The 26,861-nt window shown below is 55.3% G+C and overlaps 1 protein-coding gene across 1 annotated transcript; it reads right to left on the reverse strand.

Annotated features, from left to right (window-relative positions):
* Positions 1–935: 935 nt before the first annotated feature.
* chp2 (calcineurin-like EF-hand protein 2) lies at positions 936–26,861 on the reverse strand. Its single transcript, XM_072490309.1, has 7 exons — positions 26,493–26,861; positions 20,733–20,805; positions 11,080–11,160; positions 10,084–10,208; positions 9,259–9,320; positions 5,124–5,246; positions 936–1,570 (listed from the first exon to the last, which is right to left on the reverse strand). Exons 1-7 carry the CDS (start codon positions 26,557–26,559, stop codon positions 1,517–1,519), a joined length of 585 nt encoding a protein of 194 aa, XP_072346410.1. The 5' UTR covers positions 26,560–26,861; the 3' UTR covers positions 936–1,516.

Genomic DNA, 26,861 nt, shown 5'->3' on the forward strand with positions numbered 1-26,861 from the left:
TTTATTGATTACAGATCGATCAGGCTCCACGACAGTGAAAACAAAATCCAATTTGGCAGTTTGAAGATCAATTCAACTCTACCCCAGTGTTGGCAGTTCCTCGGCGATGGAGGCTTTGTATTGCTATGGTTACTGTGATCAGAAAGGATTCTCCATGGGCCGAACTTTCAGGATGGCAAGCGCTGGCCGCCCTCCATCCTGAGAGTTGGTGGGGAACGCAACCCTGCGGAATCTGACAGCTCCCGCTGCCATTTTACGCTCATGTTGAACGTTGATTGGCAACAGGACGGAAGTCCTGCCTTGGAGAGCTGTCGGCCAATCTGATTGGCCGATATCAGTCCCGGAACATCACTGCAGGAGGCCCTCAGTGGATGGTCCTAGGCCCAGTCAGATGCTTCATCAATGGCCTTCCTTCCATCATAAGGTCAGAAGTGGGGATGTTTGCTGATGACTGCACAATGTTCAGCATCATTCGCGACTCCTCAGGTAATGAAGCAATATTAGTTTCATTGTACTCTGGGCGAATCAGCGTGGCAGGACCAGGAGTTGGCATGGGGATGGTATGAAGGGCCACTGGGGGTGGCATGGATGGGGCGTAGGGATGGGCGGGGGGGTGTGATGGATGCTGGGGGTGAGAGCAAGAGGGACTAAAAGATGAACAAACAAACTGGGTCAAGCCTCAGACCTCAGTGATCGGTCTTCAATACAGGCCGCCTCTGTCCCAGTCGCCATTGTGACAGCCTCTGACGTGGAGCGATGGGGCTGACAAGAGCGCACGTTGACTGTGCCCCGCAGAGCGAACGTTGACTTTTCTACCCAGGCGGTTCCGTTTTCCACTTTCAGTCGTGGAAATCCGGAGAGGGACCCGACACCCGCGAGGGTGGAGACTGCTCAGAGTCACACCCCGCCCCCCCCCCCCTTCCCGCCCACCCCCCCTCCCATGGATCCATTCCCACCCTCATTGACCTGTGGCCTGGGTCCCCCAATGATCCTGGGCCTCTGCTTGGTACCTTGCTGGCAAAGCCATGGTTACCCCAGTGGCACTGTCTGCGATGCACAGCTGCCGGCCTCTGATTGGCCCACAGCTCTCGGGGGCAGGCGTGGTGGCGGCGGGGGGAGGGGGAGGGATGGCAGTGAAGGTGGGCGGGATTTCTGCCCCATGGGCCCGATGGCGATCCCGGGGTGACTTGGGCCTAGGGTTGGCACACTGGCTGATCTTTCCGCTTCCTTGATCCCAGAACCCTGGAGAGAGTTACAATTCCTGAATTTCCAATCTGGCAGAGGAACGGAGGACCCAACACTGGGAAAGGCGCCCGCCATCCCCCAGTTCCTGTTGAGGCCGAAGACCACAGAAGAAACTCAGCAACTGTGATGGTGGCATCAGGCTAAAGGCAGCTCGAAATCACAAGGTACAAATCTCCAAACGGCAGGTTGAGCAGCTCACAATTCACATCTCCGTCTATTTATTCTTCCCTGGAATTCCCGTCAAGGATTAGCTTCATTCCTGACAGGGCCTTTACTGAAGAAATCGAATGCTCATCTTGTGTTCCAGGTTAATGTTTTCGAGTGACTGCCAGAGGCAAGATAAACAAACAGACTTATTTATACAGAGCATTACGTGGTGATCGGGTGACTCAAAGTGTTTAATAGCCCATGAGGTACTTTCTGAAGTGTTTGTAAAATAGGCAATTCGGCAGCCAATTTACACACAGCTACAGCCTGAAATAGCCATATTATAATGACCAGATAATCTGTTTTAGTCATGCTGGATGAGGGATAAATATTGCCTAATACAAAGAACAAAGAACAGTGCAGCACAGGAACAGGCCCTTCGGCCCTCCAAGCCTGCGCCGACCATGCTGCCCGTCTAACCTAAAACCTTCTCCACTTCCGGGGTCAGTATCCCTCTATTCCCATCCTATTCATGTATTTGTCAAGATGCCCCTTAAAAGTCACTATCGTCCCTGCTTCCACCACCTCCTCCGGCAGCGAGTTCCAGGCACCCACTACCCTCTGTGTAAAAAAACTTCTCTCGCACATCTCCTCTAAACTTTTCCCCTCTCAACTTGAACCTATATCCCCCTAGTAATTGACTCTTGCACCCTGGGGAAAAGCCTCTGACTATCCACTCTGTCCACATCCCTCATAATTTTGTAGTCTTCTGTCAGGTCGCCCCTCAACCTCCGTCTTTCCAGTAAGAACAAACCGAGTTTATCCAACTGCTCCTCATAGCTAATGCCCTCCATACCAGGCAACATCCTGGTAAATCTCTGCTGTACCCTCTCCAAAGTCTCCACATCCTTCTGGTAGTGTGGCGACCAGAATTGAACACTATATTCCACGTGTGGCCTAACTAAGGTTCTGTACAGCTGCAACATGACTTGCCAATTTTTATACTCAATGCCCCGGCCAATGAAGGCAAGCATGCCGTGTGCCTTCTTGACTACCTTCTGTGGTAGTCACCACTGATGTATATATTAGGTGCTTTGTGGTAAGGCCCTGTACTACAGGTACGGGGGTAGTTCCCTGCCTGCTGGCTCCGCCCAGTAGGCGGAGTATAAATATGTGTGCTCCTTGTACAGCAGCCATTTCGCCAGCTGCCGTAGGAGGCCACACACCTTAGTGCAATAAAGCCTCGATTGCATCCAGAGGATGTGTCTGGCGTAGAGCGTGTTAGTCCGCTGATCGTAGTTTTCCTTCAGTAGCGCCATGGCGTCTTCGTAGGTCGGCGCGTCCTGGATAAGCGGAAAGAAGTTGGAGCTCAGCCGCGTGTAGAGGATCTGAATCTCCTGAGCTTCCGGAATTGGGTCTGGTGCAGACCTGATGTGAGCTTCGAAACAGGCTCGCCGATGATCAAGGTCCTTTTTGGCGTTGCCTGATTGCGGATCCGGCTGCAGGCGATCCGGCTTGATGCGGAGGTCCATCTTCTGAAAACTTTAGTGTAATAAAGCCTCGATTGCATCCAACTCTCGTCTCTGTGTAGTTGATCGTGCCTCACCTTCTCCACAGGTGTTGCCCCTTTCAGTGACCTGTACACCCAGACATCTCTGCCTGTCAATACTCTGGAGGGTTCTACCATTTACTGTATATTCACTACCTGTATTAGACCTTCCAAAATGCATTACCTCACATTTGTCCGGATTAAACTCCATCTGCCATCTCTCTGCCCAAGTCTCAGTACACCAGGGAAAACTTCCTTTGGTCCATTACATCTACACCGGTCAAAAACAAGTATTCTAATCCCAGTTTCCAGCTTTTGACCCATAGCCTTGTATGCCTTGGCATCGCAAGTTTTTATAAGGCCACGAAGTCCACACCGATGAGACCCCAACTGGGGGATGTCTGACTGGCCGGTTTTATATACCCTACAACTAGTGGACTCGCCAACACTAAGGGCATTCAAATGGTCATTGGATAGACATATGGACGATAAGGGAATAGTGTAGATGGGCTTTAGAGTGGTTTCACAGGTCGGCGCAACATCGAGGGTCGAAGGGCCTGTACTGCGCTGTAATGTTCTATGTTCTACACATTGTTTAGAGGCCCCGCTGCCCACTTAATGGGGGAACTTGTATTCACCAAGGTTCACGGGAAGTTAATAGATCCCACTTCTTAAATGTTATTTTCTTCTCAATAGTGCCTTGGGATCTTTTCACCTGTCCGACAGGCAGGTGGGTCCTCAGTTTAACATCTGATGGCACCTCGGACACTACAACACTCCCTTCAGTGTTGCTCTGGAGTGTCGGCCTAGGTTTTGGCCCTGAAGATTCTGGGGTGGGACTTGAACCTTGCACCTTGTGAGGTGAGAGCTCTACCAACCGACCAAATCTAACACTGCTGGACAGAGGGTGAAGCCGAGGGACGTCAGAGATTCCAAGCCAATCTTCCTTCTCTTCTCCTTTAAAAGCCTCTGGTGACAATGTGGACCCCGTGCTTGGGTACGGTTCCCTGGGAGGACCCTATCCCCGTAACCCAGTAACCCCACCTGATCTTTGGACACTAAGGGACAATTTATCACGGACAATCCACCTAACCTGCACATCAATGGACTATTCATCTATACGATGGTTGTACACTATGCCACCTACGCCTTTAATAAACCTTTGAGGGATTGCAGCATGGCGTCCCTGGAAGGAAGTGTGTCACGCAATCCCATTGTAATTGCACTTTTGTTTACAGCACATTTTTGGACTGTGGGAGGAAACCGGAGCCCCCGGAGGAAACCCACGCACAGACACGGGGAGGACGTACAGACTCCACACAGTCACCCAAGGCCGGAATGGAACCCAGGTCTCTGGCGCTGTGAGGCAGCAGTGCTAACCACTGTGCCGCCCGCATAAGAATACGGGGAGGCGGGGGCCTAGTGGTGAAGTCACTGGGCTAGTAATCCAGAGCAAGATCTGGGGACCTGGGTTCAAAACCCATCGCGGGGTAGCTGGTGAATCAGATTTGAATTATCTGGGATTTAAATTCAATTTGGGGGAAGCGCGGTAGCATTGTGGATAGCACAATTGCTTCACAGCTCCAGGGTCCCAGGTTTGATTCCCGGTTTGGGTCACTGTCAGTGCGGAGTCTGCACGTTCTCCCCGTGTCTGCGTGGGTTTCCTCCGGGTGCTCCGGTTTCCTCCCACAGTCCAAAGATGTGCAGGTTAGGTGGATTGGCCATGATAAATTGCCATTAGTGTCCAAAATTGCCCTTAGTGTTGGGTGGGGTTACTGGGGTATGGGGATAGGGTGGAGGTGTTGACCTAGGGTAGGGTGCTCTTTCCAAGAGCTGGTGCAGACTCGATGGGCCGAATGGCCTTCTGCACTGTAAATTTTATGATAATCTGACTACATCTGATCGACATCCAGGTACAGATCTGAGGTCCTCAGATTTTGCAGGCCCCAGCTTAGACATGTCAGGCCTCGTCAAGCAGTTAGAGAGCATCAGGGCAGGTCTGATCCCAACCCCCATCAAGGGGGGTTTCATCAAGGTTGCGCATTGACCCTCTGACCTCGCCTGAGCTGTGTGGCTTCTCGCTGTGCAGTGAATGGATGAACCGACATGTTTGCTGTCTGACCAGTGGGTTACCCGCCCCCCATCAATAGACTGGACTCCGTTATTCCGTTGGCGCAAGTACCTTTCTGAACTCCTCGAATGAGATAGCGCCATCTCCATCCAGGTCAGCCTCCTGAATTGTCCGATCAGTGATACTCTCCAATTGGTCCTCTGTAACTTGGGCCTCCAACATCATACGAAGCACCTGTTCAAAGAAAGACGTGCATTTGATGTTCACCGAGAAAGTGTCACCTCTATTAACGGATGATAGCGTTAATGGTACGTTAATTAGGCTGACATGATGCACCTGTGAAGGACATGGTTCAATTAAGTAACTGGAGTACTTATAAAGAGAGACTGCCCCGTGGCCGGCGGGGTTGGATGATTCATCAGCAACATTTTAATTTTGCTATTCAAGTTTATTTTAGAGTTTTGTCTTTCGTTACAGCTCACAAGGCTAGAAAAGTGAATAATCTCGGAGCGTCTCCTGCCCCAGTGCTGCACCCTTCAGGCTGAAATCCCAATCGCTCGCAAATCGGGGATGCACTCCACCTCTGGCCAAGTTACGGTGCGGAATGGCAGCAGCTCCGGTGAAATTCCCAGGTGGATTCTCCTTGGAATTGGAATCTGCATTGACCAATGTGCCATTACTGTGCATTAGTGTGCAGTTTAGAACATAGAACATTACAGCGCAGTACAGTCCCTTTGGCCCTCAATGTTACGCCGACCTGTGAAACCACTCTAAAGCCCATCTACACTATTCCCTTGTCGTCCATATGTCTATCCAATGACCATTTGAATGCCCTTAGTGTTGGCGAGTCCACTACTGTTGCAGGCAGGGCATTCCACGCCCTTACTACTCTCGGAGTAAAGAACCTACCTCTGACATCTGTCTGAGATCTATCTCCCCTCAATTTAAAGCTATGTACCCTCGTGCTAGACATCACGATCCGAGGAAAAAGGCTCTCACTGTCCACCCTAACTAATCCTCTGGTCATCTTGTATACCTCAATTAAGTCACCTCTTAACCTTCTTCTCTGTAACGAAAACAGCCTCAAGTCCCTCAACCTTTCCTCATAAGATCTTCCCTCCATACCAGGCAACATTCTGGTAAATCTCCTCTGCACCCTTTCCAATGCTTCCACATCCTTCCTATAATGCGGCGACCAGAACTGCACGCAATACTCCAAATGCGGCCACACCAGAGTTTTGTACAGCTGCAACATGACCTCAAGGCTCCGAAATTCAATCCCTCTACCAATAAAAGCGAACACACCGTATACCTTCTTAACAACCCTCTCAACCTGGGTGGCAACTTTCAGGGATCTATGAACATGGACACCGAGATCTCTCTGCTCATCCACACTGCCAAGAATCTTACCATTAGCCCAGTACTCTGTCTTCCTGTTATTCCTTCCAAAATGAATTACCTCACACTTTTCTGCATTAAACTCCATTTGCCGCCTCTCAGCCCAGCTCTGCAGCTTAACTATGTCCCTCTGTAACTTGTAACATCCTTCCGCACTGTTTGGATTGGATTTGTTTATTGTCACGTGTACCGAGGTACACTGAAAAGTATTTTTCTGTGAGCAGCTCAAACAGATCATTAAGTCCATGAAAAGAAAAGGGAATAAAAGAAAATACATAATAGGGCAACACAAGGTACACAATGTAACTACATAGACACCGGCATCGGGTGAAGCATACAGGGGTGTAGTGTTAATCAGGTCAGTCCATAAGAGGGGCGTTTAGGAGTCTGGTAACAGCGGGGAAGAAGCTGTTTTTGAGTCTGTTCTCAGACTTCTGTATCTCCTGCCCGATGGAAGAAGTTGGAAGAGTGAGTAAGCCGGGTGGGAGGGGGGTCTTTGATTATGCTGCCCGCTTTCCCCAGGCAGCGGGAGGTGTAGATGGAGTCAATGGATGGGAGGCAGGTTCGTGTGATGGACTGGGCGGTGTTCACGACTCTCTGAAGTTTCTTGCGGTCCTGGGCCAAGCAGTTGCCGTACCAGGCTGTGATGCAGCCCGATAGGATGCTTTCTTTTTTTAAAAAAAATTTAGAGTGCCCAATTCATTTTTTCCAATTAAGAGGCAATTTAGCGTGGCCAATCCCCCTACCCTGCACATCTTTGGGTTGTGGGGGCGAAACCCACGCAGACACGGGGAGAATGTGCAAACTCCACACGGACAGTGACCCAGAGCCGGGATTGAACCTGGGACCTCGGCGCCGTGAGACTGCAGTGCTAACCACTGCGCCACCGTGCTGCCCAGGCTGCTTTCTATGGTGCATCTGTAAAAGTTGCTGAGAGTTAATGTGGACGTGCCGAATTTCCTTCGTTTCCTGAGGTTACATCTCAACGCGCTACACTAATGCACCAGAAATCACATGGGATCCTCCTCTCCATTCCAGAGGTGGTGCGTACACTGCCGTCAGCCAAATAGCTCAGCCAAGACTGATATTTGCAAACGCCATGAACCCAAATTTACATTGAAGCAGATAGCGTCAAATAAACAACCCAACCCTGGACTTAACACAATGCAAACATTGTTTGATGGTACGGAGAAGGTTAATCTCACAGTGCCTCTATTGGTCCATGTCACATGCACGGCAGGGCAGGCCATTTTGGCCTCCTCCAGCCAATGACATCTAGACACCATTCAAATGTTATGGCTATTCCAACCCCGCATGCCCCAGAGTCACAACACAACTGAATTAAAATACCCAAAGTCTTTGGCTCTTGGCTGCCCAATTATTACAGTCACCGGGTTCGTAAATGTAAGCACGATTAGTGTTTATTGATACCAAGAACTACCACGGAATATGCAACTGGACGACAACAAACTAATATCTACTACCGCCTTTATCTGCCCCACCCTCTAGCCACACACACACACACACACACACACACACACAAGACAATCAAACCATCAGGCCCAAAGATACCCAGCTGGCTCGCCATGCCCACGGGAGCATGACTAACACTCAACACCCAGAACCACCAAGTCCATCAGGAAAAGAGCTGAATCTCCGAATACCTCTCGGTTGAGCAATTCATCCAGAGATGTGCAGGTTAGGTGGATTGGCCATGATAAATTTCCCTAGAGTGTCCAGAGATGTCCAGGTTAGGTTATGGGGTCGTAGAGATAGGGCGGAGTGGACATGGGCAGTGTGCTCAGAGGAATGGCCGGGGCGGTCTCAATGGGCCAAATGGCCTCCTTCTGCACTGGAGGGATTTCTATGAAACACAGAGGGGGTGGAAAGGAGTCAAATAATAAGAGTGAAGGTTAAAAGAGTCTTTGCTGTAGATGGTGTTTTTTCAGCACACTTTCTCCACAGCACACTTGCTGGTTAAAGTCTCTGGTTTACAGCTGGTAAAGTGATTCATTCAGGGTCCCCGCGAGCTTTGCCTTGAGGCCTGCGTCTTTCTGTCGAGACACTTTATTTCACATCAAACCCTGCTTTCAGCTCGCTGGTTTGACTTCAGGCCGCCGCGATCTCCCGTGAACGGCACTCAGACCTGCTGGCGAGAGAGTCAGCCCTGGCACTGCCCTTTTCGACAGAATGAGTTTGATCTTTTTTGGAGAGGGCGAGTTAGATCTGTCCCTCCAGGCCGCCAGAATCAAAACTGAAACCAAACGGGAACCTCGGGACTCCGAAAACCCCATCGGCGGGGTCAGATCCAATCGCTACCTGTTACTGGGCAAAGAACAGTCTTTTCGGTCCATTCATTGGCCAAATAAATCAAACCTCTTCGCCACTAGTGCTGGCCAGCCTGCAATCACCAGCCTAAATCAGCACAGGCTTCCAGATTCTTCCGTTTGAGTTAAAGATGCAGGCTCCCTTTTTAAAAAAATGTAGAGTACCCAATTCATTTTTCCAATTAAGGGGCAATTTAGCGCGGCCAATCCACCTACCCTGCACATCTTTGGGTTGTGGGGGCGAAACCCACGCAGACACGGGGAGAATGTGCAAACTCCACACGGACAGTGACCCAGAGCCGGGATCGAACCCGGGTCCTCGGCGCCGTGAGGCAGCAGTGCTAACCCACTGCGCCACCGTGCTCACGCCCGATACAGGCTTCCTTAAAGACACAGGTTTATAAACCATCCCTGGATCAAAAATGTAATGGCGAAAACAAACGACAGGGGAAATAGGGAATGAATAAGTTTACCTGGATATGTTCACCCGGATGCGTTTACTACCCGGACACATTCATTACCTGAATAAGTTCGCCTCTGGAGATTATTCCATCTCTGTCCTGGTCGTACAACTGGAATGCAACTGAAACGAGGAGAGAGGTTCGGTTAAGGCTGGTGCACATTGTCCAGATCTGATTGGTGAATGAGGCTTTGCGTCACTGGAAGACAACACACTAACCCCACGACCATCCCCCCCACCCCCGCAGCTCTCTGTTATCCCCACCCAAGTCTGCGTCGCTTGGATTTTAGGAAGTGGAGGTGAGGCCCACACAGCGGGGATTGGCCAGGGTGAGAGCGGATCGTGGTTTCAATGGGGATTTGGGTATCAATGGAAGGGGTGGACCGGGCTAGTCTGTAGCTGCGGGAACACTGTGGTGGAGGGCCAAAGCCTCGACCGGGAGGATTTTCAAATGATGGCTGTGAGTAAATTGGCAGAGAGGTTTCCTTCGGGGATCCGAGACAGGATCGGGTGGGCCAAGGCGACCTGGATGGAGAGCGAGTCAAGGAGGTGATCAGAGGTGACCTGTGATTGATACGATGGGAGGAGCGAGGCCACTGTGAGACGGAAAGGCCAAGGGTCGGAGTTCGCCAAGCAGCCCACTGCTAGAGCTTGACCTGGGCCAGGTTGAGGGTCAATGATCAAGCTGGAATACTCACCTCTGCACGAAGCTTCACAGAATCCCGACGGTGCAGAAGGAGCCTATTCGGCTCATTGGGTTTCGCACCGACCCTCTGAAAGACCAGCCTACCTAGGCCCATTCCCTCGCCTTAACCCTGTAACCCAGTAACCCCACCTATGCCATGTGCCACTGCGCCGTTGACAGGTCAAATAGATCGGTACGTACATCGCAGTTTGTTGCTCCGGCTATTAATTGGCTCTGCTGCATTGGGATCCGCATACTTGTCCTTCACCGTGGGCCGGAAACAGGCCAAGATCCGGATGAACGATCGGAAATCCAAAGACTGCTTGCTGCAAACAATTCCAAGAGAGCGAGAAGGTCAAAAGTGCGATAACCGTCGCGCGATTACAACTCGGGGGGCAGGCCAGGTGTGTGCCAGCTCGGTCAAAGGACTCTTCAATTATTACCAAGTATGGGCAGCACAGGGACAGACCATCCGGGGAAACTGGGCCACGCTGGGGTAGGCGCCACATCACCAGCCCACTACCCTGTCCTCTCCCGGTGTAGGAGGAGGCCATTCGGCCCATCGAGTCTGCACCGACCCTCTGAAAGAGCAATCACCCTCGGCCCTCTCTCCCTCCCTATCCCCGTAACCCCTCCTAACCTGCGCATCTTTGGACACTAAAGGACAATTTAGCCTGGCCAATCCACCCAGCCTGCACACCTTTGGACGGCGGGAGGAAACCGGAGCACCCGGAGGAAACCCACGCACACCACGGGGAGAACGTGGCAACTCCACACTGACGGTCACCCGAGGCCGGAATCGAACCCGGGTCCCTGGCGCTGTGAGGCAGCAGTGCTAACCACTGCCATCCAGGGGAAATTTTTACCTCAAAAAACTTAACCTTGAATTATTTACACAATTCACCTTCAGGCGATAATCTTAACGATCATCATAAACTCACTGTGTAAAAACGTTCTCTTCACCCTGGTCGGACTCTTTGACCAATTGTTGTAAATCTGGCATTCGCTCACCATCCCTCTTATCACGGGGAGCAATTCCTCTCTATTTACTCACAGCACTCCCTTCATTAGATCGAGCACGAACACCCGCGCCACACCCCTGGCTGAAGGGTGGGCACACTCACCTCCCCGCACCGCGACCCCCTGCTCTCACATACGGACAGCGGCTGCCCAAATATCAAACCCCTGCTCACTTACTCATCGGGGAAGAAAGCATTGATGATTCGGTCCCCGAGAGGATTCACGGCGAGCTCTCCGATTCGCTGGAAATCTTCGCGGCTGAAAAACAAGGCCAGACGAGAGAGTTTATCCTGTATTGTAGAGAGCGGGGCAAAGGGTCCACATCTACACCCACACACACGCACGCTCACACACACGCTCACACACACACACACGCTCACACACACACACACACACACACACACTCACACACACACACACACGCTCTCGCACACACGCACGCTCACACACGCTCTCACACACACACACGCACACACGCACGCTCACACACACACACACACACAATCACACTGACAATTCTCCACACAGTAACTTACAACACCCGGGCTGTTTGTAAAGAGGGAAATGTTAAACTGGGAGAATCAGAGTTTATGTAAACCAACAGAACCCATCTCCAATGTCCAACCACAGGACAAAACAGCAACACAACACTCCCCCCGCAACGCAACACTCCCCCCGCAACGCAACACTCCCCCCGCAACGCAACACTCCCCCCGCAACGCAACACTCCCCCCGCAACGCAACACTCCCCCCGCAACGCAACACTCCCCCCGCAACGCAACACTCCCCCCGCAACACAACTCTCCCTCCGCAACACAACACTCCCCCGGCAACACAACACTCCCTCCGCAACACAACACTCCCTCCGCAACACAACACTCCCTCCGCAACACAACACTCCCTCCGCAACACAACACTCCCCCCGCAACACAACACTCCCCCCGCAACACAACACTCCCTCCGCAACACAACACTGCCCCCGCAACACAACACTCCCCCGCAAAACAACACTCCCTCCGCAACACAACACTCCCTCCGCAACACAACACTCCCTCCGCAACACAACACTCCCTCCGCAACACAACTCTCCCCCCGCAACACAACACTCCCTCCGCAACACAACACTCCCTCCGCAACACAACACTGCCCCCGCAAAACAACACTCCCTCCGCAACACAACACTCCCTCCGCAAAGCAACACTCCCTCCGCAACGCAACACTCCCCCCGCAACGCAACACTCCTCCCGCAACGCAACACACCCCCCGCAACGCAACACTCCCCCCGCAACGCAACACTCCCCCCGCAACGCAACACTCCCCCCGCAACGCAACACTCCCCCCGCAACGCAACACTCCCCCCGCAACGCAACACTCCCCCCTGCAACGCAACACTCCCCCCCGCAACGCAACACTCCCCCCGCAACGCAACACTCCCCCCGCAACGCAACACTCCCCCCGCAACGCAACACTCCCCCCGCAACGCAACACTCCCCCCGCAACGCAACACTCCCCCCGCAATGCAACACACCCCCCGCAACGCAACACTCCCCCCGCAACGCAACACTCCCCCCGCAACGCAACTCTCCCTCCGCAACGCAACACTCCCTCCGCAACGCAACACTCCCTCCGCAACACAACACTCCCTCCGCAACACAACACTCCCCCCGCAACACAACACTCCCTCCGCAACACAACACTGCCCCCGCAAAACAACACTCCCTCCGCAACACAACACTGCCCCCGCAACACAACACTGCCCCCGCAAAACAACACTCCCCCCGCAAAACAACACTCCCCCCGCAAAACAACACTCCCCCCGCAACACAACACTCCCCCCGCAAAACAACACACCCTCCGCAACACAACACTCCCTCCGCAAAACAACACTCCCTCCGCAACACAACACTCCCTCCGCAACACAACACTCCCTCCGCAAAACAACACTCCCTCCGCAACACAACACTCCCCCCGCAACACAACACTCCCTCCGCAACACAACACTCCCCCTGCAACACAACACTCACTCCGCAAAACAACACTCCCTCCGCAAAACAACACTCCCTCCGCAACACAACACTCCCCCCGCAACACAACACTCCCCCCGCAACACAACACTCCCCCCGCAAAGCAACACTCCCCCCGCAACGCAACACTCCCCCCGCAACGCAACACTCCCCCCGCAACGCAACACTCCCCCCGCAACGCAACACAACTCTCCCCCCGCAACACAACACTCCCTCCGCAACACAACACTCCCTCCGCAACACAACACTGCCCCCGCAAAACAACACTCCCTCCGCAAAACAACACTCCCTCCGCAACACAACACTCCCCCCGCAACACAACACTCCCTCCGCAACACAACTCTCCCTCCGCAACACAACACTCCCCCCGCAAACCAACACTCCCCCCGCAATGCAACACTCCCCCCGCAACGCAACACAACTCTCCCCCCGCAACACAACACTCCCTCCGCAACACAACACTGCCCCCGCAAAACAACACTCCCTCCGCAAAACAACACTCCCTCCGCAACACAACACTCCCCCCGCAACACAACACTCCCCCCGCAACACAACACTCCCTCCGCAACACAACTCTCCCCCCGCAACACAACTCTCCCCCCGCAACACAACACTCCCTCCGCAACACAACACTCCCTCCGCAAAACAACACTCCCTCCGCAACACAACACTCCCCCCGCAACACAACACTCCCCCCGCAACACAACACTCCCCCCGCAACACAACACTCCCTCCGCAACACAACTCTCCCCCCGCAACACAACACTCCCTCCGCAACACAACACTCCCTCCGCAAAACAAAACTCCCTCCGCAAAACAACACTCCCTCCGCAACACAACACTCCCTCCGCAAAACAACACTCCCTCCGCAACACAACACTCCCCCCGCAACACAACACTCCCTCCGCAACACAACACTCCCCCTGCAACACAACACTCCCTCCGCAAAACAACACACCCTCCGCAAAACAACACTCCCTCCGCAACACAACACTCCCCCCGCAACACAACACTCCCCCCGCAACACAACACTCCCCTCGCAAAGCAACACTCCCCCCGCAACGCAACACTCCCCCCGCAATGCAACACTCCCCCCGCAACGCAACACAACTCTCCCCCCGCAACACAACACTCCCTCCGCAACACAACACTCCCTCCGCAACACAACACTGCCCCCGCAAAACAACACTCCCTCCGCAAAACAACACTCCGCAACACAACACTCCCCCCGCAACACAACACTCCCTCCGCAACACAACACTCCCTCCGCAACACAACACTCCCCCCGCAAACCAACACTCCCCCCGCAACGCAACACTCCCCCCGCAACGCAACACTCCCCCCGCAACGCAACACTCCCCCCGCAACGCAACACAACTCTCCCCCCGCAACACAACACTCCCTCCGCAACACAACACTGCCCCCGCAAAACAACACTCCCTCCGCAACACAACACTCCCCCCGCAACACAACACTCCCCCCGCAACACAACACTCCCTCCGCAACACAACTCTCCCCCCGCAACACAACTCTCCCCCCGCAACACAACACTCCCTCCGCAACACAACACTCCCCCCGCAACACAACACTCCCCCCGCAACACAACACTCCCCCCGCAACACAACACTCCCTCCGCAACACAACACTCCCTCCGCAACACAACACTCCCTCCGCAACACAACTCTCCCCCCGCAACACAACACTCCCTCCGCAACACAACACTCCCTCCGCAACACAACACTGCCCCCGCAAAACAACACTCCCTCCGCAACACAACACTCCCTCCGCAAAGCAACACTCCCTCCGCAACGCAACACTCCCCCCGCAACGCAACACTCCTCCCGCAACGCAACACTCCCCCCGCAACACAACACTCCCTCCGCAACGCAACACTCCCCCCGCAACGCAACACTCCCCCCGCAACACAACACTCCCTCCGCAACACAACTCTCCCCCCGCAACACAACTCTCCCCCCGCAACACAACACTCCCTCCGCAACACAACACTCCCTCCGCAACACAACACTCCCTCCGCAACACAACACTCCCCCCGCAACACAACACTCCCCCCGCAACACAACACTCCCTCCGCAACACAACACTCCCTCCGCAACACAACACTCCCTCCGCAACACAACACTCCCTCCGCAACACAACTCTCCCCCCGCAACACAACACTCCCTCCGCAACACAACACTCCCTCCGCAACACAACACTGCCCCCGCAAAACAACACTCCCTCCGCAACACAACACTCCCTCCGCAAAGCAACACTCCCTCCGCAACGCAACACTCCCCCCGCAACGCAACACTCCTCCCGCAACGCAACACTCCCCCCGCAACGCAACACTCCCCCCGCAACGCAACACTCCCCCCGTAACGCAACACTCCCCCCGCAACGCAACACTCCCCCCGCAACGCAACACTCCCCCCGCAACGCAACACTCCCCCCTGCAACGCAACACTCCCCCCCGCAACGCAACACTCCCCCCGCAACGCAACACTCCCCCCGCAACGCAACACTCCCCCCGCAACGCAACACTCCCCCCGCAACGCAACACTCCCCCCGCAACGCAACACTCCCCCCGCAACGCAACACTCCCCCCGCAACGCAACTCTCCCTCCGCAACGCAACACTCCCTCCGCAACGCAACACTCCCTCCGCAACACAACACTCCCTCCGCAACACAACACTCCCCCCGCAACACAACACTCCCTCCGCAACACAACACTGCCCCCGCAAAACAACACTCCCTCCGCAACACAACACTGCCCCCGCAAAACACTCCCCCCGCAAAACAACACTCCCCCCGCAAAACAACACTCCCCCCGCAACACAACACTCCCCCGCAAAACAACACTCCCTCCGCAACACAACACTCCCTCCGCAAAACAACACTCCCTCCGCAACACAACACTCCCTCCGCAACACAACACTCCCTCCGCAAAACAACACTCCCTCCGCAACACAACACTCCCCCCGCAACACAACACTCCCTCCGCAACACAACACTCCCCCTGCAACACAACACTCCCTCCGCAAAACAACACTCCCTCCGCAAAACAACACTCCCTCCGCAACACAACACTCCCTCCGCAACACAACACTCCCCCCGCAACACAACACTCCCCCCGCAACACAACACTCCCCCCGCAAAGCAACACTCCCCCCGCAACGCAACACTCCCCCCGCAACGCAACACTCCCCCCGCAACGCAACACAACTCTCCCCCCGCAACACAACACTCCCTCCGCAACACAACACTCCCTCCGCAACACAACACTGCCCCCGCAAAACAACACTCCCTCCGCAAAACAACACTCCCTCCGCAACACAACACTCCCCCCGCAACACAACACTCCCTCCGCAACACAACTCTCCCTCCGCAACACAACACTCCCCCCGCAAACCAACACTCCCCCCGCAATGCAACACTCCCCCCGCAACGCAACACAACTCTCCCCCCGCAACACAACACTCCCTCCGCAACACAACACTGCCCCCGCAAAACAACACTCCCTCCGCAAAACAACACTCCCTCCGCAACACAACACTCCCCCCGCAACACAACACTCCCCCCGCAACACAACACTCCCTCCGCAACACAACACTCCCTCCGCAACACAACACTCCCCCCGCAAACCAACACTCCCCCCGCAACGCAACACTCCCCCCGCAACGCAACACTCCCCCCGCAACGCAACACTCCCCCCGCAACGCAACACTCCCCCCGCAACGCAACACAACTCTCCCCCCGCAACACAACACTCCCTCCGCAACACAACACTCCCTCCGCAACACAACACTGCCCCCGCAAAACAACACTCCCTCCGCAACACAACACTCCCCCCGCAACACAACACTCCCCCCGCAACACAACACTCCCTCCGCAACACAACTCTCCCCCCGCAACACAACTCTCCCCCCGCAACACAACACTCCCTCCGCAACACAACACTCCCTCCGCAACACAACACTCCCCCCGCAACACAACACTCCCCCCGCAACACAACACTCCCCCCGCAACACAACACTCCCTCCGCAACACAACACTCCCTCCGCAACACAACACTCCCCCGCAACACAACACTCCCCCCGCAACACAACACTCCCTCCGCAACACAACACTCCCCCCGCAACACAACACTCCCTCTGCAACACAACACTGCCCCCGCAAAACAACACTCCCTCCGCAACACAACACTCCCCCCGCAACACAACACTCCCTCCGCAACACAACACTCCCTCCGCAACACAACACTCCCTCCGCAAAACAACACTCCCTCCGCAACACAACACTCCCCCCGCAACACAACACTCCCCCCGCAACACAACACTGCCCCCGCAACACAACACTCCCTCCGCAAAACAACACTCCCTCCGCAACACAACACTCCCCCCGCAACACAACACTCCCCCCGCAACACAACACTCCCCCCGCAACACAACACTCCCCCCGCAACACAACACTCCCCCCGCAACACAACACTCCCCCCGCAACACAACACTCTCTCAGCAACACAACACTCTCTCAGCAACACAACACTCCTCCCGCAACACAACTCTCCCCCCGCAACACAACACTCCCCCCGCAACACAACACTCCCCCCGCAACACAACACTCCCTCCGCAACACAACTCTCCCCCCGCAACACAACACTCCCTCCGCAACACAACACTCCCTCCGCAATGCAACACTCCCCCCGCAACGCAACACAACTCTCCCCCCGCAAAACAACACTCCCTCCGCAAAACAACACTCCCTCCGCAACACAACACTCCCCCCGCAACACAACACTCCCCCCGCAACACAACACTCCCCCCGCAACGCAACACTCCCCCCGCAATGCAACACTCCCCCCGCAACGCAACACAACTCTCCCCCCGCAACGCAACACTCCCTCCGCAATGCAACACTCCCCCCGCAACACAACACTGCCCCCGCAAAACAACACTCCCTCCGCAAAACAACACTCCCTCCGCAACACAACACTCCCCCCGCAACACAACACTCCCCCCGCAACACAACACTCCCTCCGCAACACAACACTCCCTCCGCAACACAACACTCCCTCCGCAACACAACACTCCCCCCGCAACACAACACTCCCTCCGCAACACAACACTCCCTCCGCAACACAACACTCCCTCCGCAAACCAACACTCCCCCCGCAACGCAACACTCCCCCCGCAACGCAACACTCCCCCCGCAACGCAACACTCCCCCCGCAACGCAACACAACTCTCCCCCCGCAACACAACACTCCCTCCGCAACACAACACTCCCCCCGCAACACAACACTCCCTCCGCAACACAACTCTCCCCCCGCAACACAACACTCCCTCCGCAAAACAACACTCCCTCCGCAACACAACACTCCCCCCGCAACACAACACTCCCCCCGCAACACAACACTCCCCCCGCAACACAACACTCCCTCCGCAACACAACACTCCCTCCGCAACACAACACTCCCTCCGCAACACAACACTCCCCCCGCAACACAACACTCCCCCCGCAACACAACACTCCCCCCGCAACACAACACTCCCTCCGCAACACAACACTGCCCCCGCAAAACAACACTCCCTCCGCAACACAACCCTCCCCCGCAACACAACACTCCCTCCGCAACACAACACTCCCTCCGCAACACAACACTCCCTCCGCAACACAACACTCCCTCCGCAACACAACACTCCCCCCGCAAAACAACACTCCCTCCGCAACACAACACTCCCCCCGCAACACAACACTCCCCCCGCAACACAACTCTCCCCCCGCAACACAACACTCCCCCCGCAACACAACACTGCCCCCGCAACACAACACTGCCCCCGCAACACAACACTGCCCCCGCAAAACAACACTCCCTCCGCAACACAACACTCCCTCCGCAAAACAACACTCCCTCCGCAACACAACACTCCCCCCGCAACACAACACTCCCCCCGCAACACAACACTCCCCCCGCAACACAACACTCTCCCCGCAACACAACACTCTCCCCGCAACACAACACTCCCACAGAGATAGGGAGAGTTCTAGGGGTTACAGGGATAGGGAGTGTTGTAGGTGCTGGAGGAGGTTACAGAGATAGGGAGGGTTGTAGGTGCTGGAGGAAGTTACAGAGATAGGGAGGGTTGTAGGTGCTGGAGGAGGTTACAGAGATAGGGAGGGTTGTAGGGGCTGGAGGAGATTACTGAAATAGGGAGGGTTGTAGTGGGCTGGAGGAAGTTACAGCGATAGGGAGGGTTGTAGTGGTTGGAGGAGGTTACAGAGATAGGGAGGATTGTAGGGGCTGGGGAGGTTACATAGATAGGGAGGGTTGTAGGGGGCTGGAGGAGGTTACAGAGATAGGGAGGGTTGTAGTGGGCTGGAGGAGGTTACATAGATAGGGAGGGTTGTAGGGGGCTGGAGGAGGTTACAGAGATAGGGAGGGTTGTAGGGGGCTGGAGGAGGTTACATAGATAGGGAGGGTTGTAGGGGGCTGGAGGAGGTTACAGAGATAGGGAGGGTTGTAGTGGGCTGGAGGAAGTTACAGAGATAGAGAGGGTTGTAGTGGTTGGAAGAGGTTACAGAGATAGGGAGGGTTGTAGGGGCTCGAGGAGGTTACAGGGATTGGAAGGGTTGTAGGGATGGAGGACATTACAGAGATAGAGAGGGTTGTAGTGGTTGGAAGAGGTTACAGAGATAGGGAGGGTTGTAGGGGGCTGGAGGAGGTTACAGAGATAGGGAGGGTTGTAGTGGGCTGGAGGAGGTTACATAGATAGGGAGGGTTGTAGTGGGCTGGAGGAGGTTACATAGATAGGGAGGGTTGTAGGGGGCTGGAGGAGGTTACAGAGATAGGGAGGGGTGTAATGGGCTGGAGGAAGTTACAGAGATAGGGAGGGTTGTAGCGGCTGGAGGAGGTTACAGAGATAGGGAGGGTTGTAATGGGCTGGAGGAAGTTACAGAGATAGGGAGGGTTGTAGTGGTTGGAAGAGGTTACAGAGATAGGGAGGGTTGTGGGGGCTGGAGGAGGGTACATAGATAGGGAGGGTAATAAGGGCTGGAGCTGAGGGCTTTGGCAATAGGTGAGGAAGACAGGGACATGTTTAACAGAATTCACAGAGCGGAACGAAGGCCATTCAGCCCCACTATGCCGATACTGGTCACTGAATGAGCAGCTCACCTATCACCATTTAAATGATACCCAGCCATTCTGTTTCTCCGTCCGAGGTGGACGGCGGCATGTTTATCCACATTTTACTACAACTGCCAGGCAGCCTGTGTAAATCACCTTCTCACCTCCTACCTTCCCATCCAGCTTCCTGTCGTCAGCAAACATGGAAATATTTGCCGTGATCTACCAGCTGCATTCCCGATCCTCGGAGCGGCGAGAAACACCACGCCATCGATCGGCTGTGTGGGTCGATTGGCGGCCTGAGTGGGCAGCACGCGGCCGATGCCCCATTTGTTCCCGTTTCCTGCACTGCAGAGCTCCACTCGCCGGACCCCAGGGTGCCAGGCAGCCAGTGCCAGGGTGCCAGGCAGGCAGTGCCAGGGTGCCAGGCAGCCAGTGCCAGGGTGCCAGGCAGCCAGTGCCAGGGTGCCAGGCAGGCAGTCCCAGGGTGCCAGGCAGCCAGTGCCAGGGTGCCAGGCAGCCAGTGCCAGGGTGCCAGGCAGGCACCAGCAGCCTCATCCCAAATCATTGACGTATTTATCCCCAAACTCCACCCCGTTGCCATTAACTCCTCGTGCTGAGGGGCAGAGCGGTCTGCTCGGTTTCCGTAATTAATAACCAATCCGTTACTTACACCTACCTCAACTTTCCAGTCTCGCTCTTGTCCAAATCTGCAAACCGATCGTACAGGCGGCAGATGTGAGCCTTGGAAACTGAAACAAATGGGCCGTTGTCAGTGAGCAGTTTGCGAGTGGTTTGCATGCCCCCTGTTTTAAAAAAGATACATCCCTCCCTGAAATCTTACCGAGAAAGTGATTGACGCTTTAAATCCCAGTGCAATACACAACCCATTCCCCAAAATATAGAACATCGCGGGACCGAACCCCACCTCTTCCTGTGGAACCCCAGCGAATTACACCACCGCCCATTCCCCGGAACGTAAGATCGTCAGGAACAGGCGGAGGCCATTTGGCCCCTCGAGCCTGCTGCGCCATTCAATAAGGTTGTGCCTATTACTATCCCGGACCAGACCCCAACAGTTGCTAGGATACTGGACAGCCACCCTGGGCTGGATTCTCTGCCGGCGGGATGCTCCACTTTGCCGGCAGCCCGGGGGGGGGGGGGGTTTCCCCGACGGCGTGGGGCTGCCCCACAATGGGAAACCCCATTGACCGGCCGGAGTAACGGAGCAGCCCGCCGGCGGGTCGAGGCTGAAATGTGGCGGGGCGGCGAATCCAGCCCCCAGTATTTATTTAATTTGTAAGACTGTGAGGAAAGGATATTTCGCTCAAGGAGTGATTCCGCGCACAAATAGGATATGGTATATTAAAACAATCTTTATTACTTTACTAATTCAGTATTACTAACTTTAAAATCATAAAGACAAATAGTTTACAATTACCAGTAAGCAATGTTTAACAATACACTGACACAATAACCCTTAACTGCTCTCTTTATCTCCACTCAAACAGCATCCATCTCAGGTCAAAATCCACTTTTATAAATACACAAAGCAGACTCAGGAATACTTGCCGTAAAGAGATGTTCAGGACACCCGAAACATGGGGCGGGATTCTCTAACCCCCCGCCGGGGTTTTGGCGGTGGCGGGAATCGCGGCGGGCCGGTCTGCGGTCGCTGGCAGCGGCCAACCCGGCGATTCTCCGGCCCGCGATGGGACGAGTGGCCGCCCGTTTTCGGCGGGTCCCGCCGGCGTAAATCACAACAGGTCCTTACCGGCGGGACCTGGCCCCACGGGCGGCCTGCAGAGTTCTCGGGGGGGGGGGGGGGGCACGGGTGGCTCTGCCCCCGGGGGGTGTCCCCACGGTGGCCTGGCCCGCGTGGAGACACTCTTTCCCTCTGAACCAGCTGCTGTCAACCTCCGCCATGGCCGGTGCAGAGAAGAACCCCCCTGCGCATTCGCTGGGATGACGCCAGCACGCGCTGGCGTTCCCGCGCATGCGCCAACTCGCGCCGGCCGGCGGAGGCCCTTCGGCACTGGTTGGCGCGGCGCCAAGCCCTTCCGCGCCAGCTGGCACGCCGCCAAATACTCCAGCGCCGGCCCAGCCCCCGGAGTTGCGGAGGATTCGGGGCGGCCCGACGCCGGAGTGGTTCACGCCACTCCTCGGCATCGGAGTGGCCTCCCCGCCGGTCCGCAGAGAATCCCACCCCTGTCTCCCAATGGGACGGAGAATCAAAAAATCCGGACCGGCATTGGTGGGCTCTGTTCCAGTCGCAATACACTGGCGGTGGGATTGGGGTTCACGCCCGCGAGTTAGCGGGAGGTAAATGAACGCCCATGGGTCTTAACGACCCATTTGTGTCCATTTAGCGGGCCCCACACTGTATTCTCCAACCCTCCGCGACTCTCCAGTCCCCTGGGCTGGGAATCACGTGAACGGGGATTTACTACAGGTCCCACCGAACGTGAGCCTGACGTGGTGGTCCTCGTGTTTGGACAAGGGGGTAACTCCTTTTGGACAAGGGGGTATTCTCCATTTTCTCCCACATTTACATCCATCAACAATAAACAATAATCAGCAAGATATGTCAGTCCCCATAATAACAACAACGATCCCATCTACCCACCAACCCCCAAACCCCAACCCGCATGTTTACATAAACAAATGACAAAAAGGAATCAGGGATTACCCGTAGTCACCCTGAATCTTATACCGCTCCCCCCCCCCAAGCAACGCCTTCCAGCCTCGAAGAGAGTACCGTACATGATACCCCAAAGTTGTACCCCCCCCCCCCCCCCCCCCCCCAAGTCTCCAGCTCCTCCTGTCCACTGCCTCTTGTAAAACTCCTCCTCCCAACCTCGGTTCCTTCCCCCCAACTTTCCACCCCGGCTAGAACACTCGGACCCTGTTCTGCCAGGCTCCGATGGCCGCAGCCCCTCCCCCCACCTCACTCCCATTCACTGGCCGGCTTAAACCGGCCAGCGTGGAGGCCCCCGCCCAGGTCCCTTTCCCCCTTGCCCGGCCCTAGGAAAGCCCAAAGATCCCCTTTTAGCACACAAACCCCGCCTATCCACCTACACCCCAAAGAGCCCTCCTTTCGAGTGAAAGTCCTGTCCCTTCCCTTGTCCAAATATATACCACATTGGCTCCTTTAGCCCCTACACCCGCGCGCAGATACAAAAAAAGAAGAAAATACAGTCATGAGGTTACATCAGCACATGGCCATTCCTCAATTTCTCAGTTCTGCCCCAGTCCTTCTGCCTTCGCAAACTCCTCCGCTGCTTCCGCCGTTCCAAAATAAAAGTCCCTGAGCTTGTAAGTCACCCTCAGCTTCGCTGGATATACAATGTCGCACTGCTGAAGGCAGCCCGCCTCCTCGCCAGCTCCACCGTAAAGTCCTGGTATACACGTATACCAGCTCCAGCCCACTGCACCACCCGCTTCTGCTTGGCCCAGCTCAGGACCTTCTCCTTCACCCTGTACCTACGGAAGCACAGAATCACTGCCCTTGGCGGCTCACTCGCCTTTGGTACAGGCCTCCACGACCGATGAGCCCGATCCAGTTCATATCGGGAGGGATCCTCCCCCTCCCCCAATAGTTTTGCCAGCATCGTGGCAAAATACTCAGTCGGCCTCGGTCTTTCAACTCCTTCGGGAATTTGCCTGTACCCTCAAATTCTGTCGCCTGGATCTGTTTTCCAGGTCTTCCATTTTTCCTCGCAGATTCTTGTTCGTGTCCATCACCTTCCGCATCTCCTTCCCCATCGAGGCAAGTTGATCACCGTGCTGCAATAACGTCTCCTTCACTTCCTTCAGCGCCTCCCCTTGCTCTCGCACCTCCGCCACTGCGCTCGCCACCTCCGTCCTCACCGGGGAAACCGCCTCCTCCACCAGCGCACTCAAAACCTCCCTCATCTCCTTCCTCACCGTCTCCATGCATTTCTCAATCTGCGGCAACTGCTTTTGGAATTCCGCAGCCGTCACCGTAGTTATTTCTTCAGCCGTAAGCACTGCGGCCTCCCCTGGTGCTCCAGCCTCCATTTTCTTGGTGACCCCGCGGTGACCTTTCCACTCCCCGATGGACTTTCAGCCGCTTTTATCCCCGGACGTTTTTTTGGTGTTCTTCAACATCCTTCTTCTCCTTGCGCTGTCTCCCGACTTTTACTACCGTCGCTGGCCCTAGGGCAGGGCGTTACTCCCCGAAAATGCCGTTCCCGAACGGGAGCCCTCCAATGTGCGGCTGCCTCCCGTCCGCCGTCACCGGAAGTCCTCAAGGGGGTAACTCCTTAAGGGAGTTGCCCCCAAAGTCTATCCGAGGGACACCCTCCCCACAGATGCTCCCTAACTAAAGGGACCCCCAGGGGCCCCCAACAGGTACCCCCTCATTAAAGGAAACTCCCACAGAGGGGCAATTTTAGCACGGCCAACCCACCTAACCTGCACATCTTTGGACCGTGGGAGTGAACCCACGGGGAGAACATGAAAACTCCACGCGGGCAGTCACCCAAGGCCAGAATTGAACCTGGGTCCCTGGCGCTGTGAGGCCGCAGTGCTGGCCGCTGTGCCACCTTTGGGTCTGTCCTTGAAATATCTAAGATTCTTCGGGGTTCAGACAGGGTAAATGTTGGGAGGATGTTTCCACTCATGTGAGAGTGTAGGACCAGGGGACAGAGTTGCAGAATAAGGGGGATTTCTTCCCTCAAAGACAAGTGAATCTTCGGAATTATTTTCCCCAGGAAGCTGTGGAAGACCCGCCATTGAACATTTTCAAGGCTGCGATCGCTGGGTTTTTAATCAGTCGGAGAATTAAGGGGTGCGGAGATAAGGCAGGAAAGAGGACTTAGTGAGTGTTGGATCAGCTATGAGCTTATTAAAGAGTGGAGCAGGCTCGAAGGGCCGAATGGTCTCATCCTGTTCCTATTTCTAATGGTGTCTCCAGTGTAAACCCTTCACTGTCCTGGACTCTGGTGCCTGTGGGTTCAACGTCCCACTCCAGCGACTTGGTCACAAGATCCAAAGTGACACACACAGTGCAGCAGTACCGGCAGTGCCCAGGAGGGGGGGGCTGAAAACCCCCAATAAAAACCAGGGTGAGGGCACCAACAAAGTTTGTCCGAACCTTAAAATGGAACTCCAGGATACCGATTTTCGCCGGGATTTCAAAATTTTAAACAGGCTTTTCCGTCTGGGCGGGGTGAGGAAGATCCCACGGCCACTATTTGGAAGAGTGGGGGAGGAGGTGGATCTAACTCCCCCTACCCCACCTCACCGTATCCTGGACAATGTTAATTAGCATCACACACAAAACCTCAACCAACGTCATGTAAAATAAACCGATAATGTGGTCATCACCTCATTGCAACTTGTGAGTTCCCAGTTATTTTTTTCCAATTAAGGGGCAAATTAGCGTGGCACACCTTTGGGTTGTGGGGGTGAGTCGGGTGGCACGGTCGCACATTGGTTAGCACTGTTGCTTCGCAGCTCCAGGGTCCCAGGTTCGACTCCCGGCTGGGTCACTGTCTGTGCGGAGTCTGCACGTTCTCCCCGAGTGTGCGTGGGTTTCCTCCGGGTGCTCCGGTTTCCTCCCACAGTCCAAAGATGTGCTGTTAGGTGGATTGGCCGTGATAAATTGCCCTTGGTGTCCAAAAAGGTTAAGTGGGGGTTGCTGGGTTGCGGGGATAGGGTAGATACATGGGCTTGAGTGGGTTGCTCTTTGTAAGGGCCGGTGCAGACCCGATGGGCCGAATGGCCTCCTTCTGCACTGTAAATTCTATGATTAAAAATAAATAAATTTAGAGTACCCGATTCATTTTTTTCCCAATTAAGGGGCAATTTAGCGCGGCCAATCCCCCTACATCTTTTTGGTTTGTGGGGGCGAAACCCACGCAGACACGGGGGAGAATGTGCAAACTCCACACGGACAGTGACCCAGAGCCGGGATCGAACCTGGGACCTCGGCGCCGTGAGGCAGCAGTGCTAACCCACCGCGCGCCGCCCCCCAAATTCTATGATTCTACCTGGAAAGGTGCTACTGGAATGCAGGTCCTGATTTCGCCACAGTGGCATGGTCTCTGGCTGAAGTTTAACATGCCCCCACCCCCCGCCCCGCTGGGCTCCACCTGTGGAGCAAAGCCACATCGACAGAGCCCATCCCGCTGGGATAGTCCAAGCTTCACACTTGGAGACCCCACTGAAGTGGGAAGCCCCTCCCGGGCCCAGCTGCTGAAGGGGAGAGACAGCAAGGACTAGTTGGGGGTGAGAGGGGGACAGCATTGCAGCCCTGGTTCTGCAGCGGGGATGCATTCCCCCCCGAACACATTTCTGACTTTGCAAGGCGGGCAGGACAGGGCAGGAAATCTGGAGCAGCTCCAGCTGACCGAGCGAAAAAGGGAGGTCGAGTAAACAGCTCGATCGACCCAAACGCTCCCGGGTTACTCACAGCCTGTCTCCTGGATAATTCCGTGCAGATCCTCAATCTTGGAAAGGTGGGACGAATAGGAACCCATTTTCAGACTGGCACTCACTCAGAGCCCTGCTCCCCCCCCCTCCTTCCCTTCTTCAGCACTCTAGCAGCAGTGCAGAGTTCGTGCACAACTTTGCAGAGCCCCAGCTGCCCGACAGCTCTGCTGGGATTGACGTTCTGCCGGCCAATGACAGCCCTCCCCGAGCAGCTGATCAAAGCTGTTTGCTTCGGGGGAGGGAGCAGGTCCGGCAGGCACCCCGCGGCCGGTAGCCGGGTCCCTGGTTGTACCCGCGGGGGACTTTGGCCCGTCTTTGAAGAGTGACTGCTCCCAGGGCTCCTCTCTGC

This window comes from Scyliorhinus torazame, chromosome 25 (assembly GCF_047496885.1).
Source record: "Scyliorhinus torazame isolate Kashiwa2021f chromosome 25, sScyTor2.1, whole genome shotgun sequence".
Lineage (NCBI taxonomy): Eukaryota > Metazoa > Chordata > Chondrichthyes > Carcharhiniformes > Scyliorhinidae > Scyliorhinus > Scyliorhinus torazame.